This window comes from Vipera ursinii (genome assembly GCF_947247035.1).
Source record: "Vipera ursinii genome assembly, chromosome: 2".
Taxonomy (NCBI): Eukaryota; Metazoa; Chordata; class Lepidosauria; order Squamata; family Viperidae; genus Vipera; species Vipera ursinii.
The window spans coordinates 262866026-262885601 of record NC_139513.1 but is presented as its reverse complement, the minus strand read 5'-3'; the positions used below and the strand labels follow the sequence as shown (position 1 = coordinate 262885601).

At 36.0% G+C, this 19576-nt stretch overlaps 1 protein-coding gene across 3 annotated transcripts in view; it reads right to left on the bottom strand.

The window, feature by feature from the left end:
- IQGAP2 (IQ motif containing GTPase activating protein 2) overlaps positions 1–19576 on the bottom strand; it is a 174025-nt gene that overhangs the window by 3750 nt on the left and 150699 nt on the right. For all 3 annotated transcript variants that reach the window (XM_083354738.1, XM_083354736.1, XM_083354737.1), the window contains 11 exons: positions 18484–18647; positions 17858–18082; positions 13939–14079; positions 13529–13613; positions 10739–10971; positions 10119–10251; positions 7692–7794; positions 7012–7153; positions 5128–5215; positions 2914–3126; positions 1549–1709 (listed from right to left, as the gene is read on the bottom strand). In XM_083354738.1, the coding sequence (XP_083210864.1) occupies positions 1549–1709; positions 2914–3126; positions 5128–5215; positions 7012–7153; positions 7692–7794; positions 10119–10251; positions 10739–10971; positions 13529–13613; positions 13939–14079; positions 17858–18082; positions 18484–18647 (1688 nt within the window). The remainder of the gene's footprint in view (positions 1–1548; positions 1710–2913; positions 3127–5127; positions 5216–7011; positions 7154–7691; positions 7795–10118; positions 10252–10738; positions 10972–13528; positions 13614–13938; positions 14080–17857; positions 18083–18483; positions 18648–19576) is intronic.

The window sequence follows — 19576 nt, the reverse complement described above, 5'->3', positions numbered from 1 at the left end:
TGGAGTAATTTTGGACCACTCCTCTTCACAAAACTGTTTCAGTGTAGCAATATTCTTGGGATGTCTGGTGTGAATCGCTCTCTTAAGGTCATGCCACAGCATTTCAATCGGGTTGAGGTCAGGACTCTGACTGGGCCACTCCAGAAGGCGTATTCTGTTCTGTTGAAGCCATTGTTTTGTTGAATTACTTGTATGCTTTGGGTCATTGTCCTGTTGCATCACTCATCCTCTGCGGAGCTTCAGTTGGCGGACAGATGGTCGTACGTTTTCCTGCAAAATGTCCTGATAAACTCTGGAATTTATTTTCCCATCAATGACAACAATCCGTCCAGGCCCTGAGGCAGCAAAGCAGCCCCAAACCATGATGCTCCTTCCGCCATGTTTTACAGTGGGGATGAGGTTTTGATGTTGGTGTGCTGTGCCTTTTTTTCTCCACGCATAGTGTTGTGTGTTTTTCCCAAACAACTCAATTTTGGTTTCATCTGTCCACAGTATATTTTGCCAGTAGTGCTGTGGAACATCCAGGTGCTCTTTTGCAAACTTCAAACGTGCTGCAATATTTTTTTTGGACAGCAATGGCTTCCTCCGTGGTGTCCTCCCATGTACTCCATTCTTGTTTAATGTTTTCCTTATTGTAGATGTGTCAACAAAAATGTTAGCATGTGCCAGAGATTTCTGTAGGTCTTTAGCTGACACTCTAGGATTCTTCTTTACCTCATTAAGCATTATGCGCTGTGCTCTTGCAGTCATTTTTACAGGACGACCACGCCTAGGGAGAGTAGCAACAGTGCTAAACTTTCTCCATTTGTAGACAGTCTGTCTTACCGTGGACACATGAACATCAAGGCTTTTGGAGATAGTTTTGTAACCCTTTCCAGCTTCATGCAAGTCAACAATTCTTGATCGTAGGTCTTCTGAGAACTCTTTTCTGCGAGGCATGGTTCACATCAGACAGTGCTTCTTGAGACCAGTAAACCCAAAAAAGGTGTGTGTTTTTAAAGGGCAGGACAGCTGTCAGCAACACATCCAATATCATCACACTGATTGGAGTCAAGGTTGGCTCACTCCTGGCTCCAATTAGCTCTTGGAGAAGTCATTAGGCTAGGGGTTCACATACTTTTTCCACCCTGCACTGTGAATGCTTCCATCTTATGTTCAATTAAAACATGACAACAGCTAATGTTTGTGTAGTATTATTTTAAGCAGACTGTGTTTTTCTATTGTTGTGACTTACATGACGTTTAGAGCGCATTTTATGGCCAATTCATGCAAAACTCCATGTAATCCCAAAGGGTTCACATACTTTTTCTTGCAACTGTAATGATAAAAAATAATCTCCGCATTGCCTAGGTTGAGAGGTTTATCTTAGTAGCATCTGTACAGCCAAGATCCTTCAGATTTGTTTAAATATTTAAAAGGTTCAGTAATTTATTTTCTAACATAAATCAGTAGTGTTTTGATTTTAATATGTAACAGATAACAATAATGTAAACATTTGCCATGACAGGTAGAAAGTACTTTCTTTGTAAATAAAAAGTTTTTACTCACTTTCTTGTCAAATTATCTAAACATGTTTTAATATACGTATTGTAATAATTTATTTGATCTTCATAAAAAGCTTTCTTGGAATTGAGTGCATTCAGTGTCTGCTGAAGTTTTACCAACTCTGCTTTTCGATGTTGTCTGTATCTTCTTTGATTTCTGATATCCTAAAAAATCATTTCAGAAAAGAAAAACTTATTTCCTTACTGGATTTTTAAAAATCTGCAAACAAATCCTACCTTAGAGAGTTGCAAGAATAAAGTAAGATTTTAGGAAAGGAATGATAGGAATCTGAAGGGAAATTGCTATTTATGCTTTTACAGATAGTTCTCAACTTACAATCACAATTGACCCCAAAGTTTTTGCTGCTAAACAAGACAAATGAGTTTTGTTCCATTTATGACCTTTCTTGCCATAGTTGTTAAGTGAATCATTATAGCTGTTAACTTAGCAACACAGTTGTTAAGTGAATCTGGCTTCCCCATTGACTTTGCTTATCAGAAGGTCACATGTCCCTGAGATACTGCAACTGTCATGAACACATGCCAATTGCCAAGTGTCCAAATTTTGATTATATGACCATGGGGATGCTGCAACGGTCAAAAGTGTGGAAAAACAGTTGTAAGTCACTTTTTCGGTGCCATTGTAACTTCAAATGAACACTAAACAATTGTTTGTAAATCAAGCACTACCTATATTGGCAAAGCACTTGTTCTTTTATTTATTTAGGAAATTTATATGGCCACTTACTCACTCACAGTGACTCTAGGCAGTTTATGAGCAATAGAAACACAATATAAAAAATAAAAGAAATTATCTCCATAGTTAAATAAAGTGCTCAGTGTGATGCTACACAATGTTTAATTTCATCTATACATAACCAGTATTCAACACCAAGATTCAATATTGGTATCTAGGAAGCAAGTAACTGGAACATTTTGCTATTATGGAGAAGCTGAATGCATTATACTTTCTACATGGTAACTGCAAAACCATCCCTGTATATTAAAAATGAACACTATGTATGAATCTTTCTAATGCAGGCAATTGAATTAAACATATTGAATCTGCATCATGTTGGTCATTACCACAACTGTTTTTTGAAGTATAGAGAATAAGAGAATAACTCACTAACAGTCAATGCAGCATGAACTTGCCGTCAAAATAAGTTTATAATAAAATATAATTATATATTTAAAATTCATGAACAAATATTATATTCAGATATCCAAGCCTGTCATTTCTTTAATTTAGGTTACTAGGAATATTTCATCAATGTTTATATTTCACTTTACAACATGCTATTTTACTCAAAATGAATCTATTATATTCAGGATGAAAAGCAGAAAAATGTAATAATATTTCCACAACCTTGGCTATTTCATTGATGATTTCTTGATATTTGTTTTCAGATGAAACCAGCCCAACTTGTTCCAGTGTTCGCAGGTTTCTCTGGATTTTCCTTTTCTTTTGTTCTAATGGTAACTGCCCTTCTTCAAGAATAGATTGACTATGTTTCATTTTCTCTGGTGTTTTAGAATCTAAAATTGCACGTTTTTCTATTATTTTCATGTGTTCAGCTTCCTAAGGAAAAACAGCAGTTCACATAAGACCATATACTGTATTCATAGGCAGACAAAGATTACCACCTTTATATAAGCAAGTTTATATGTTCATATCACAATTAAGAATTGCATATTCTACCTTTTCATGTATACACAAAACCAATACATCTAACGAGAACATTGGGCAGGCATCAAGGAAGATTCAGCAATAAAGACAGACTTCAGTGTGGCAGCAGAGAGCTGTGGTATATTTAGATGGCTGGCTTTATCCATATTATTTCTTAGATTCATATCCTGCCTTTTCTTCTGGAGGTTAAGGTGGCTTACACAGAAATCTTCTTCCCTCATTTTATCCTATAGCAATCTGTGTGCTTGTTGGGCTGTGAATGACTAATCAAAAATCACCCAGTGAGTTCTTACGGCTGACAGTAGACTTGAATCCGGAATGCCTACCTTTAGTTCTTAGTTCTTAACTACTACACTGGTTTCCTTACCAGGAATAACCATTTTAACAAGTGGATTAAAAAACAAGCCTAAGGCAAGAGATATTTTCATTTCTATTATTACAGCACAAATATTTCCTAACAGACAGATATATAACATGTAAGGAAACCAGTGTAGTGGTTAAAAATTTACTTATGCTCCCCAATCTCTTCAACATTTCCTTTGTAACCATTCTTTTAGATCAGGGGTGTCAAACTCGCAATGTCACATGACGTGTCGCAACGTATTGTGACTTTCCCCCCATTGCCAGCAATGGGGTGGGCGCAGTTTCGTCATGATGCATCCAGCCCATGGGCCGGCAGTTTGCCACCCCTGTTCTAGATACTTTCTCCTCCTCCTTGTCCTCCTCCAAATGTTTCCATATTGGATAGTACTCCAGCAATACATCTCTGTAAATCTTTCTTTAAAGAGTTCAGAGCAACTTACATATGGACTTCTCTTGATTCTATCCCACAAAAATTACACTGGGAGGTAATTTGGCTTGAGAAAAAATAACTGGCTCAAGGTCATCCAGTGAGTTTTCATGGTTAAGTTTCCATTATTAAGAGTCTTCTCAGTCCTCGTCCAAAATCTTAATGACTATAGCAGTGGTGGCAAACCTATGGCACGGGTGCCAGAGGCGGCACTCAGAGCCCTTTCTGTGGGCACGCACGCCATTACCCCAGACCCACCTCCCCCCATGGCCCCCTCACTAGCAGTCCCCTCAGAGGAGAGTCGCCCCCGAGCACAGCTTGTGTGGAGCAGCACAGCCAAGGACATGGCAGCCGAGCAGTGGGGACAAGACTTGCCCTCATAACCATTGCACGCAGTTGATGCTGTGGGGCGCGGGCAGGGGGCGTGGCTGCCACGGCACTGCTGGGCCGCCTGGGTGATTTGCGGTGGGCTGTAGAGTCGGTGGGTGGCTCCACAGGCAGGTGGGGGGGCAGTTTTTGGGCACTTGGTCTCTAAAGGGTTCGCCATCACTGGACTATAGCATTTTGACATCGATTTTCTTAGTGATATTTGTAGATTATAAAGAGCAATATGTAAAAACATGTAAACATAAATACTCTGATGATGCAGCTACTGATATTTTCTCAGAATATTTTTTATCTTTCTATCCAACTACATAAAGGAGAAACCTCTCGCTAGAGAAACAAACAGTGGCATCCCAATTTTCTGAGATCAGGGAATCTCTAGCCATGATTTCCAGCCAGCAGGGTCTGAAACTATGCTGACTGAGTTCTATAGTACACCATATCTGGAAGACATCAGGTTAGGGAAGGGTAAGCTATTGGGTCTAGGGAACCATCCTGCACTAATCACAGTATTCTAACTTCTAAACTAAAGAAGAAGAAAGACTCAAGAGTGCTAATGTATTGGAAATAGGGTAGAATGAACACATAGTTAGTATACTTGTTATTCAATTATTCCCCAGAATGGAGATAGCCACTTTAAGAATATATTCACTTATTTGTATTTTATAATATTATTTCAGAATTGAAATGTTCAGATTCATACAAAATGGTATGGTTACCTGAGGTTCAGAGGCTGGTGTTTCCAGAATTTTTGCAAGTGACTCCCCAGGCTGAGCTTGTATTAAATCAATAATTAGCCTTTTTGTTCTTAATGAAAAAGGCAGAGAAATTGTGATTAATGGATGGTTATTAAAAACTGCTACAGTATTTTATATATAGATATCTATTCAGAAATAATTCTCACTCTATCAATACAGTCTCCTCATATAAGCATGCATCCTCCCTGAGGATTACTATATAATACCTGGTGGGAGAGCTCACTAACTCTAATGAAAAATGTGACTATGTAACCAAAAGAGGAGGTATGGGTCTCTGAAGGCATGAGGGAATGCAACCTGTCCAGGCAAAGAATTACAAAATAAAATCTAGAAGTGATGGCAAGCACTTTCAACACTGATAAATTTTCAGACTACCATAAGCCAATCTATTCTTGTATAATTGTGGCTTTATGTTGATTTATTTTTGTAGCATCCTCTCTGGAAAAGTACGTATGAGCCTTCAAATCAACATTAATTCCTGGAACTGCCTGGACAACTCCCTGGGGTATGACTCACTTAATAACTGTCTTTTTTAGCAACAAAAATGTTTGGCTCAGTTGTGGTTGTAAGTCGAGGACTACCTATATTGCTTTTTCCTTCATTTGTTTATGAACTGCACTTTTCATGCTTTTTAAGAATGGCACAATTTGTTCACTGTGGTTTTAATGAAAAAGCCTCATATTGAAATACCTTAGATTAAGACTAAGGGTATATTTCTGCTTCTTACATGTGTTATATTTGGCAAATAACTTTAGAGTGAAATGGTAAAATAATATTCTTTTTTAAAGTAATATTAAACTAAACGTTTTACAAAGAACATAAGAACCAACATATACTAATAATGAACAAAAACAGCAAAGAAAGAAGAAAAATGCAGAAAGAAAAAAAATAGAATCTTCTGATTTCCTTTTCGGCAAATATAATTATAAAATTATTTCATAGTCTATGATTACAAAAGCTCACTCTTTTGTATCCAATGTTATATTCTTGATTATCATACAGAAATATAGTGTGTATACATATACATATACATATTAGGCCTTTTGCACAGCAATTTTCTGCAATTCCTTAAGGCAACTGTATCTTATCCCAGGATTGTGAAGGTGCTGCAAGGTGCAGCTGTTTAGATCCCAGGAAAAAGTATAGTAGTAACTGCTAACAGGTGCTGTATTCATGCTCCCAGACTCTACAAAGTACACCCCACACAGATAGAACATAGACAGACAAATCAATCACAACACATAGAAATGAAGTGAGACTCCATTTCAACTAAGAACTAAAATGGCAGCAAACCATAAAAAGTAGAAATTAATTTTCATCATAATCCCATGGAATGTCTTTGTGCTTTTTTAAAAAAGGTACTTTTAATATTTCTAACTATATAAATCCAAGGCAGATGTTTCCTTTGGTTTCCTGAAAGTCTAATCTATATCCTGCTGCTCAGTGTCTTTTTCATGTAACCTTATCATGAAACCACTTCAGTGTTCTTTCTACGAACTTTCCAATAGCATTTTAATTTAGAGATGCAGCCAAATACCCTCATAAAAATTCAACATTGCACTTAATAACACGACAGGAATTAAGGAAATTTCTAAATGTGTCTCACTGTGCATTTGTAATTTTAAGAATGATTATAAAACTCAGTATTAAACCTACTACCTATTAGGCTTAAATAAAGTTTTCATACACATACAGGCACATATATTTATTACTGTCTAACACCTCTTCTCATCATGTACTTAAAGCATGCATAAAGTTTTTCAGTCACTAAAGAAAGCAATTATTAGTAATTATTACGAATCATTGACATAAGCCTTTTAAATACCACATATTTTAAAAACATACTTTATCATTAGGCCTTTAATGTCTTGTTCTTCCCCTTCCCGTAAATCATATTTCCTGGTCAATGAAAGAGAAATTTCTGTTTTAACAAGCTGATTTAAAGTAGTTTCCTTGTTAGGATCATTGGGATCAATAGCTCCTTCCCCTGCAGAGAGGGAAAAAAACACATTAGTGCTTCTAACTTTTTGTTTATGAAGTTTTTTAAAAAAACATGAAAAGTCAGAACAAAAGCAGAGAAAGACAACACTGCACAGATAGTGCTTACTTTAAAAAACTTTTCAATGAGAGCAAAAATTCAGGAAGATTTTGTGTATGAACTACATGAAGTATATTTGTAGTTCAATTACTCAAACATGTTATTCTGTTCTATAGAAAGTTATGGGAATAAAAGAGATAAGAAATTTATAAACAGTTCTGACTGTATGCTACATGCTATTCTGATTGAGATCATGTCATTGTGGCCAGAACATTTTGTTTTCAAGGGTGTGTGTGTATGTATGGGTAGTTATGCAGTTTCCATTGCAAAGGAAGGAAATACATTTTCAAATAAACAAAAATCCTGAGAACTTGCATTAACTCAAACAAAAATATTGGTCTAGTTTAACATATCGTTTTAAATCTATGCACAGGGTTATATCCAATGTTTTAGTTGCCTTTTTGTGTTTTTGATTGCATTTTCTTACCAAGAAAAGTCTCTACATCTGGAACTTCCCCCAACCCTTGCAAGAGTTCATTTAAGACATCATTTTGGTCTGGAGCAATGGCATCCTGATGTTCTAACAATAGCTGTAAATGAGATTATACTTGTTTAAACTACAAATCTGATGTTTCCACATACTAATGAACTATTTAAATACATAACAGAACCAGAATGATAATAATATAAATGGAAATAATCACAAAACCAAAAGAGATTATAAAAAAGCATTTCATGAGACATAGTAGAAGTAAATTGTATTCATACAAAGAAATGCAAAACTCATATTCGTATGGAAGAAATTATTTCATATGGATAGGAAATAAATCATCCCATTCTGATATGTCTCTTCAATGCCATTTTAGGAATCAAACAACAGGAAAAATTTATGTACAGGAAAGAAGATACAGTCATAAAATAGATTCTTAATTTTTGAATTGTAATTTACTCCAATAATTTGTTATTCAAAGCTGCTATTGTATATGCAAAAGTGTGCTCTTCATCTGAAAAGACTATGGAATTTTTAAAGTAATACTACTATGTTCATGTTCATATTAATTGGATTTGGTTAATAGAGAATTGTCACAATCCTAAAGATATTTGGCACAAAAATCACATAAATTATTAGTCAATGAAACCAATATCAATTGTTTGATTTGAAGAATTCACTGAGAGAGGATTCTATTTAATGGTTTTCAATTCTCTATTATAAATCTATTGCTCCCACAAAACACCTCATTTCACAGTTGAGAATACTAATGGATTTTGAATGGGATCTGCTGGCAGAAGAAGCTATGTGCCAATAAACTGTGAGAGGGCATTTTTTTTATTGTCCCCAGCATAGATCCTATAAGAACTTAGGAACCCTACAGAAAAAAAACAAAATGGGGGGAGAAGGAGGGAAGTTATTCTCTTCCTCTCTTTAGTGGAGGATTATTTTGTTCAATATGATTTGCAACATTTCATTCTTGCTGTTACGGGAATGTTTTTGCTTATTTTTCATAATAATGTCTTTAAAAATCATTGTTCTAAAAAACAAAATGTTCTCTGGATTTCTGTAAAATTCCAAATGTGTTACTGTAAAAATATTACATATTTCAGTTTCAGGAAACTGATCAACATGGTTTAAAATTCAGGAATACTAAAAAAGGTTAAAGGTCAACAAGCAGAAAATTTATTATGCTTTTCAAGAGTTTAAGCAATAAATTCAAGCAAATGTTTTTTAAAAATGTACTGCATTAACTTTTCAACTATGCTTTTCCTACAGTCAGCAAGTATTAGCCCTATCAGAGGAACTATATCTACAGTCATAAATAACTATTAGAGATGCAGCTATGTTTTTTCACCTAAGTCCAAGATATCATCCTTGAAAGAAATGTTAATTTATAGATAAATATAAAGAGAATGATCATCCAAATTTATTTCCTCTAATTAGTCTGCCTGTAATCAGTAATTTTACTTGAGGTGTTAAGAAATAAGGAAGATTATGATAATACATAACTTCCATTAAATAATCACCATTATTTAACATTTCTCAAATTTGTTATTTAAGCATGCCATGCTCTGAATATCATCCCATTACAATTTTACAAAATCTAGTTGCCCTAAACTTAAATTATCTGCCTATATGGCATTAAACTCAGAACTCTGAAGATCAAATCTGAATAATTCTAATCCTTCAGGAAGTTAAATATTTAGTCATTAAATTATATCACATTTTTATGTTGCAAACAGGAAAAAACTAAGAGAACTAGAAACATTTTATGGAGGAGTAAAAGGGAGATCTGAAATTAGTTTTTAGATGTTCCATTGCACCACTGCAATTCCAGTTTTATCCTATTTGGGTTGTCCATCATATTCTTCTTGGAATATTTAAATAAAGCATGGTTATAATGGTTATGTATGGAACCCTTTTCATTCTTTTTAAAGATTTCTTTATACATATGTAACAGGTCTTGTTTAAAATTAACATTCTGAAGAAGTATAAAAAAAGAGATAAAAAGTCTGCTATCCAACTGTAATCCCTTTCCAATCTGTATGAAATGGATTATACAAAAATTAAAAGTATAAACAGGTGACTTGTTCCATTTTCAAAAAAAGTTTTTATTAAGAATTCCTGCCCTTTCTCCCAACAATTCTTATATGCACTGATTGTCTTTGTTAACACTAAGAAAAAGGAAAGTAACAAACACAATTCACTTTCTCTTTGAAAATCTATCAAATACTCTTGAACATTTCTTTACTTAAAAGAACCCTAAAGAAATGATTTCTTATTAAAGTATCCAAATATTTGCTCAAATCTTCATGCTATCACAATAGGAAGAAAATATTTGGTCTCTATTATTAAATTATACATTTTACATTTCAGCTCCACAGTACCCAAAACTTAAAACTTTCTTTTGTATACACTTACTGAATGGGTGTTGATAATTTCTTCAATAGATATATATATTACTGGCTTACTAAGAGTCACCATATCAGAATATTCATCAATATTGAATTTTTCTTCAGGTTCGGGAACCACACATGCTGCTTGAAAAAAATTTCTAAGGTGGAAAAAGAATGGAGTTTCAGAACACTACACGTATATGCCACCACTATCCAATTGCTTAAAGTTTTCTAACTCTATATGGAGAAAAGGCATTTTAAGATACATTTTCTTCTTAGCATTAACTTAAAAGGGTCAATAGTAGTTTGATTAATTATTTTCAGGTTCATGGAAAAGCCAGAAAAAAAGATGGGCTGTTTCAATGAACAGCAGAGAAGTGCTGTGCTTATGCAAAGTCTGAATCACTCCTGAGAAAATTCTGATGCAGGCTCAGCCTTAACAAGAATGCAGAATCTGAATGTTGAATGTTAAGAAAATGAAATGTTATGAAAATAAATGAATGTTAAGAAAAAGGAAAGCCTTTTATTTTCTTCAGCAGAAAGTTAAAACCATCAAGTTTACAAAAAAATATAAAGTGTGTGTGTAGAAGAGATACTTTCAACTCACGCTTTATAGTGTACGTCCATATTTAGATCAGTACAAACCTGAATTTTTCATATGTTTCGGATAGATAACTGTTCATTGATGAGAGATGAGCATTTTCCCCTTCAAAGAGGTTATTTGATGCAGCATGTTGAAGGACTTTGGCTACACAACCTAAATTTCTCCTCTGATCAGAATGTATCTGTCCTCCAGCTGTCATATCAATGATGTCAAAACCATCAGGTGCAACAATAGCTGGATTCATAAACCGATAGTATAGGAGATTTCCAACAATCTATTGGGGAAAGACACTTTTAGATACTTCTACTTGGCATATTTATTCATAGATTTAACCCTACTTCTTAAACAATTGGTTAAATACTACAAGCTAGAGGGAATATCAGAGATAAAATCCAATAGGTTTGGATCAAACCTATAATCCACGACTACATAATGTATCTGAAGATATAACTGATACCTATGTATAGTGTAATACTTAGTATGACTTATTATCATACTTATAATAGTATTATCATACTTATAATAGTTAGGAAATAAACATTGTCAACATTTTCAGCAACTGTTTATTGATATTTATGTAAGAATGAAGATGTACCTAAATAAGAAAATGAACTCTTTCCCCCCAATAATTACATGCAAGACTTATAAATATCTTATAAACATTTTGTTTATAAGACATTAGATGTGAAAGGGTAAGAGGTGCTAGTGGATGCAGATAACCTACTGAAAATCACAGATCCTTTCAACATCAGTTGCATGAGAGGAACCATTTGAATTTTAACTCTTTTTGTAATGCCAAAAGCATTTTTCTTCTTTCTTCTTTTTCCCTTAATTTATCCCACTTCCTTTTCCTTATTTGCATCCTGTTCTCTTCCTTTCTTGGTACAGCTATTTATTCCTTTTCCTCTTTTCTTAATCCTGTTCTTTCTTTCCTTCTCAAATCTACACATGTACACACACATGTTTATCTACCACTCAAACATTTATGGGGGACGAATCTTCAGGATTGGCTGCAGCTGGAGTTGGCAATGAAGACTGACAAAATGAAAAACTAGACATTTTTTCCCTCTTTATGCTGGGATGAGCAGAGGAGACTTTTTAAATTCAGTGTCATCTTCCTTTTCAATAAAAACTGTTTCATAATGATGAATAAATATTTTAAGTAGATGCATTGACTGTTGCATTTTGTCAAAACAGTCACATGTAAATAAATTATTGGAGGTGTGGTCAATCGTTCTGATTTTATGTAAAAGCCTTGCCTTTCCAAACTGTAAAATGTAGTAATGAATACACTCTCAGTGACTTTCATTCCCCCCCCCCATTTCACACTAATAAATAAGACAGCTTTCTTTGGCAGAGTGGTGCAACAGGATGGGGGGGGAAGAGATATCCAAGTTAAAACATTTCATTCCATTTTTCTCTTTCTCTTTTCCATTGCCTTAAATGTCCATATGCTGAGTATAATAAGACATGCATTTTAAAGTTTTGGGAAAAACAACTAGACACCAAGGAATATCTTCACTATGATAAAAAATTTAGAGCTGAAAGGAACTTTTTACCTCTTTAATCATGCAATATTAGAGACTGCCTAAAGAAGACCAAGAGCCAATTTGGTGTAATGATTAAAGCATCAGACTGGAGACTGGGAGTTTTAGTCTTGCACAAAGCCAGCTGGGTGACTTTGAGCCAATCACTCACTCTCAATCCTAGGAAGGAGGCAAACCCCTTCCCCAAAGAAACCTTGCCAAGAAAACTGCAGGGACTAGTCAACACTGACTCAAAGGCACCAAAGACAAAAACAAAACAAAAAGAGTTATTGAAGCAACAAAAGCCCCACTTGAGTGATCAGAGAACTCCGACTGGATCGTGAATCATATGGAGAGCTACAGTTGCATTCAAGTTATCCTCCCTCCCAGTGTTTTTTTTGTAAAAGACAAAGGTGCCGGAACTCACACATGTCATACAACCTGCCTTGCCTACCCTACAAGGTTCCATCCAAAAAAGGTGCCGGAACTCCGTTCTGAGCGTTCTATGAGAAAAAAAGCCCTGCTCCCTCCAGAACTCATAGAAGCTATAAAGTTGTGGAAATTGCAAGCTCAACCCTCTTCTCTTTTTGAACCCTTCACACGTTCAGGCAAATGCCTAACTCTTATTGTAAAGCACGTATTTTGCATGGCCTATTGCTTCAGCTTTCTAGGCTGGATAAAATATCACTGCCACTTTATATAAGCAATTTCAAACCAAGACAAATAAATTAATTTGTTCCAACATTACCAGACATAGAAACAAAGTTAAAAATATGTTATGGCTTTTATTTAAAGACTACTAAATCCTGCACCAAATCTCCCTTTACTCACAACTGATAAAAATTGGCAGGCATTTCCTGCCATTTTGAGAGAGGACACACTTATGTCCAGTACTGTAGGCCTAAAATAGTTTTGATATTGTTTGAAAAAGAGAGAAATAAATACCCTGATGCAGAAAATTGCAATTAGTATTTGTAACTGATTACATTTACTTATATTCTGCGATCTAGAAAATATACTTTACTAAAGCACCTAATTGGAATACTACCTATAAATAAAAGCATAATCAGTAATTTTAAAAACACCCTATTAACATGAATGATATGGCCCACCCATGATGTATTATCAAAGAAGGTTGAGTACCACTGATCTTTATCTAAGAAATCAGTTTTCAGATAGAAATATCATATTGTATTTTTATCCTGGTTCTCCTAAGTTACTCTGTACCCCAATGCAAATAAATAAATTCCCTTTCATATACTTAGAAAATACAATGAAGCTACTGAATCACCCTCACAAATCTACCTTTAACAGCTCATCTTCTGTTGCATCTGGAAATTTCTCATGAAGTGAGTTCTTCAGAACTTTGGCTATATATCTCAATCCATAACTACATGCAAAAACAGATGAAAAAGAAAAAAAGTGGAAACTTGGAATGAAAAACAATATATTTAAGTCAACCAAAAAAGAAAAACAAAACATTGCATTTAAATACTTTAGAAATAAACAAAACAAGATGACATATCCAAAAAGTAAAAAAGAAAATATATTATGAATGTTTTTTAAATCTAAAGTATGGGATTGGTTATAGAGACATAAATACTTCCCTCTGCTGATAAAATATCATTATAAATAAAAACAACTGAGGAATTACAAAATAACTTTCCCTTTTATGTACGAGTTCCACCAACATTCTCAGAGGTCCCTGCACTTACGGCATTAAGTTCAGAGATGAGAATATGGAGGCAAGAACTTTATCTGTTACTGCTCTAAGACTCTGAATTGATGATTCTAGTCGATTCACTACTTCAGCGTGTGTCAAGGCTTGTTCTGTTGTTACATCATAGGGTAATTTGCTACAAAAAGAGAGAAAAAATGATAAACTACAGAGCACAGAACAATTAATTTTATTGAACATTTTAAAAAGTTATACTTCAGCTATTTCATAACATTGAATTTACTGAAATGATTATAATCATTTGCATCATAGCTTATTTTAATACTAAAGTGTTATTTTTCTATGTATTTATTGAGACATCTCCAATAATCTTAGACTGCCATGTCATACATATGATGCATTAGATTCTACCAACAATACAATTTTCTTTGACTACATCTTATTTTCAATGCAATTTTTATTCCATCATTATTAATGTTGAGCCCAATATGGCAAAGTGTACAAGGTAAATCCAAAACATTGAAATAACCTATATGTCAGCTAATTATCACTAAATATAAACTGTATTGCTGATTATTTAAAACACTGAACTATACTTAAAACTATACTCCTATTTTGATAGGAAAATAATAATTTTAATGGAAACACATTCTCACATCACCCATGAATTTCAAGATACATATGCACATATATGCATATCTATTTTAAAACATTTTAAAATTTTATCTTATGTAATCTTTTTAACGAGGTCCAAAATTGTAATGACCCTTCCAGGAAACAGCACAGTATTGATTACTATACAGGTAGTCCTTGACTTACAACCACAATTGAGCCCAATGTTTCTGTTGTTAAGTGAGACATTTGTTAGGTGAGCTTTGCCCCATTTTATGACCTTTATTGCCAGAGTTGTTAAATGAATCACTGCAGTTGATAAGTTGGTAACACTGTTGTTAAGTGAATGTGGCATCCCCATTGACTTTGCTGGTCAAAAGGTTGCAAAAAGGGATCACATGGAAGACTGCAACCATCATATAAATATGAACCAACTGTCTAGCATCCAAACATCAATCACATGACCATAGGGATTAAATTATAGAGAAATTATAGGGATGCTACAACAGTTATAAGTGTGAAAAATGGTCATAAGCAAGTTTTTTTCAGTGCTGTTGTAACTTTGAATGGTCACTAAATGAGTTGTTGTAAGTCGAGAACTAAGAAATATTTTAAAAATCAGGCAAAAAATAAATATTGAGACCCCAAAGTATTCTAAAACAGATTGACTAAATAATGTTATTTATGCAATAAAGGGCACAATTGGGATGAATCTAAAGCTTACACATAATAAGACCTGTAATTCATTTTAACAGAATGAGTATCAAACACATCATCCTTATTATAATAGCTGTGAATCAGTCTAGTCAGATATATTTCATTTTTATATATCAAACAAATGAAGCTTTTTAAAATGAAATTATTGTATTTTAAAGTCTTTCTTCTAGGGCAGAAGGGCCTCATTCAGCAGAAACAGAGAAGCCTTCAAGTATAGCAAAGTTAAGTTCCACATTTGAAAATAATAATATTAAATACATAAGAGCCATGGTTAGAATGCAGTACTGCAGGCTAACTCACTGCTCACTCCAGGAATTCAGTGCTGAGTGGCTCAAGGTCAACTCAGCCTTCCATCCTTCCAAGGTCACTAAAATAAGGACCCAGATTGTTGGGGGCAATACCCAGGCCTGACTCTGTAGACTGCTTAGAGAGGGCTGTAAAGCACTGTAAAGCAGTATATAAGTCTAAGTGTTATTGCTATAATGTATGTAAAAGCACTGCATTCACTGCAATCGTTTTTTAAATGTCTGAAGAGTTTATGTTTATGTTTATTGGACTTATATACCGCCCTTCTCCCGTAGGACTCAGGGCGGTTCACAAGGAATTTAAAATAACAATACACATTACAAAAGTTAAGAACAATTAAAATAATTAAATCTAGTCCATGAATAAAATAAAACCCCTATTAAACTCCAATTAAAACCCAATTAAATAAAATTACAATTAAAATTCTCAGTCCAGGCCAGAAAGCTCGAAGAGTGAGGTCTTCAGGTCCCAGCGGAATGAACGAAGGTCAGGGGCAGTCTTAAGCTCTACGGGCAGCTGGTTCCAAAGGGCAGGCGCACCCACAGAGAAGGCCCTGAGAAGGCCCTCCCTGTGGGAGCGCACAGGATGAGGGAGCTTGATGCTGGCAGCAGGTGTTCCCTCAAATATCCCGGACCCAAGCCATTTAGGGCTTTATAGGTCATCACCAGCACCTTGAATCTCACCCGGAGGGCAACCGGAAGCCAATGCAGCTTGCAGAGCAGAGGTGTTACATGGGAGTATTGGGAAACCCCCATCACAACTCACGCGGCTGCATTCTGCACCAGCTGAAGCCTCCAAGTGGTCCTCAAGGGCAGCCCCATGTAGAGAGCGTTGCAGTAGTCCAACCGGGAGGTTACGAGCGCATGAGTGACTGTGCGTAGGGCATCTCAGTCCAGATAGGGCTGCAACTGGCGCACCAGGCGAACCTGAGCAAAGGCCCCCCTGGTCACGGCTCCTATATGATCTTCAAAACTGAGCCGCAAATCCAGGAGGACGCCCAAGTTGCGAGCCCTATCAACGGGGGGTAACACCTCACCCCCCATCATTAAAGGTGGAATAGACTGGTTAACCTGAGATGCCAGTACGCACAGCCACTCAGTCTTGGCAGGATTGAGACGAAGCCTGTTTCTCCCCATCCAGACCCGGAACGCATCCAGGCAACGGGACATCACGGCGAGGGCATCGCTGGGTTGGTTCGGGGTGGAGAAAAAAAGTTGGGTATCATCAGCATACTGGTGATACCCCACCCCGAAACCATGAATGATCTCGCCCAGCGGCTTCATATAGATGTTGAACAGGAGGGGAGAGAGAACCGACCCCTGAGGAACTCCACAAACGAGAGGCCTCGATCTCTGCCCTCCCGTCAACACCAACTGCGAGTGGCCCAGGAGATAGGAGAACCACTGCAAAACAGTGCCTCCCACTCCCAACCCCCTGAGACGCCGCAGTAGGATACCATGGTCGATGGTATCAAAAGCCGCTGAGAGATCTAATAGGACTAGGACAGAGGAACAACCCATGTCCTGAGCCCGCCAGAGATCATTCACCAGTGCGACCAATGCCGTCTCCGTGCTGTACCTGGGCCTGAAGCCCGATTGGTACGGGTCAAGGTAATCAGTTTCCTCCAGGAACAGAGGAAGCTGATGCGCCACCACACTCTCAACAACCTTCGCCAAAAAGCGAAGTACTCCATTGATTTGGTGATCTAATTTACTTCATCCTCAATAAGATCTAGCTTTCGCTATTTGAAAGCATATAATCAATGTATCAAATCAAATATTACTTTTCTACTATGTATTCATAACTTACATAGATTGCATGGCCATTATGTTTCTGAATGTGTTCATGATTGTCATTTAGCCGATCTTTTGAGATTAAATAATACAATCTATTTTAAATCTTCACATTAATTTAATGTCACTATTTTTTCAGAGCCTAACAAAAACTAAAGTTGAAAAACCCCAAACAGACTTCCTAATTATTTACTGCAGTATTTCTCAAACTCGGCAGCTTGAAGATGGGTGGACTTCAACTCCCAGCCTAGCTGGCAGGGGAATTCTGGGAGTTATAGTCCAGCCATCTTCAAACTGCCAAGGTTGAGAAACTCTGATTTTCTATGTTTTAATATAATCTTCTCCACTCTAGAGTTCTTCAAATATATTGGAATTCAATTCAAATAATTTCATTTGTTATGAGTAACCAATATTCTTTGCTGTTTGTCATCTATTCTGTCATAATCCTCCTCTTTCATCCCAAATTTTGCAACAGCACCTACAAATACTAAAAAAACCCACAGTTATATTCATTTGTTGTGTACTGACCTGGCCTCTCCAGTTTGCATTTCCAGCTGGTTTACCCATGCTTTGTACACTTCCACAGGACTTGTATTGATGACTAGGGATTTGTCATCCATTATGTCCTTTACCACTGATGACAACAGCTGACGCAATGTATTCTGCCCTCGTGCACCTCGATTGAAGCTAACCACCATCTTTATGACAGTAGGATTTCCTGTGACAATATCCTGAATCTGATCTACTTTAGAACTGCAGTAAAGAAAATTAGCAACATTTATATTTTGACTTCAGGCATCAAATCCGTATTTTTGCTATCGCAGTGAGTTTTTTTAAAATTAATCATGTTTTTGCAAAACTACTCTGTTTAATGCAAAAATTAGATGAAGGAACATTTTGAAATATAAATGTAGATCTACTCAATTAACCCACATCATTTCCGCTGAAGTTTACAGCCTGATCCTTAAACCTCTTTAGTGTGATGCAAGCATCCTATGTTGAGCAAGGAGAAACAACTTCCCACTTTACCAGCCATGAAAAACCCATTATATTCCCTACACAAGTTTAAAGGAAATTTAAGTTTAATGCATAGTTTTTCTCCATTGTGCCTACTCAAACAAATATTAAAAAGTGAAGGGAACTAATATGCATACTTTATTTCTTCTTCTAGAGCAGTTTTAAACAACTTCAGAAGTAAGTACTCTTCTCGTTGATTAGAAGCATAATTGTATAATGTAAAGATAACTGTATCCATAAATTTAGTAGATTTGTTCTGGGGCATCTGGAAAATGAGCTTTGCCAAATAAGTTGGATTAGTCTGTATAAAGAATATTAAGAGTTAATAGAATGGAACATCCACATGTATTTTTCAACAGACTATTGATTTACTTACAAGAAATCTAAACAGTTCTTAATATATAAAAATTATATTTGTACTTATGATTGAAAATTCTCTTGTAAAAGTGTTACCATTAGACTAGAAATCAAAATTAATTACATTACAGCTATTATACCTTATAACCAGGGTACCAATATTTATTTATTTAATTTATTTATATCCCACCTTTATTTTTACAAACAACCCAAGGTGACAGTCATATATAGCACACCTCCCTCTGCCTGTTTTCTCCATAATATCCCTGAGATGAGTTGGGCTGAAAGTGACTAGGCCAAAGTCATTCACTGGATTGCATGGCTAGGGTGTGACTTGAATTCACAACCTCCTGCTTTCTAGCCTGGTGCCTTAACCACTAGACCAAACCAGCTTATGACCACTTCCCAAAGTTATGGCCATTGCAGCACTCCTCATGTGATCAAAATTCAGGTGTTCGGCAGCACACCATACCCTTTTGGCCCCTGAACTCCATAGCCCCTGCTGTCTGAATTGCCCTTCATAGTTTTCCTGCTCCTGACCAAATATATATATATATTTTAATTCCATTTATATCCCGCCCTTCTCCGAAGACTCAGGGCGGCTTACAAGCTTAGCAGTAACCTTCATTCTATGTATATGCCTGCTTATTAGGGCTTTTCACACACACCCCAAGCGGCATTATTACAAAGTCAGCTTAATTGCCCCCAACAATCTGGGTCCTCATTTTACCTACCTCGGAAGGATGGAAGGCTGAGTCAACCTTGAGCCTGGTGGGATGCGAACCTGCACTAATTGCAGGCAGCTGGTGTTACTTAAGGAGGCATTAGCCCACTGCTCCACCAAGGCTCTTAATATGCCCAGCATGGCCCTTT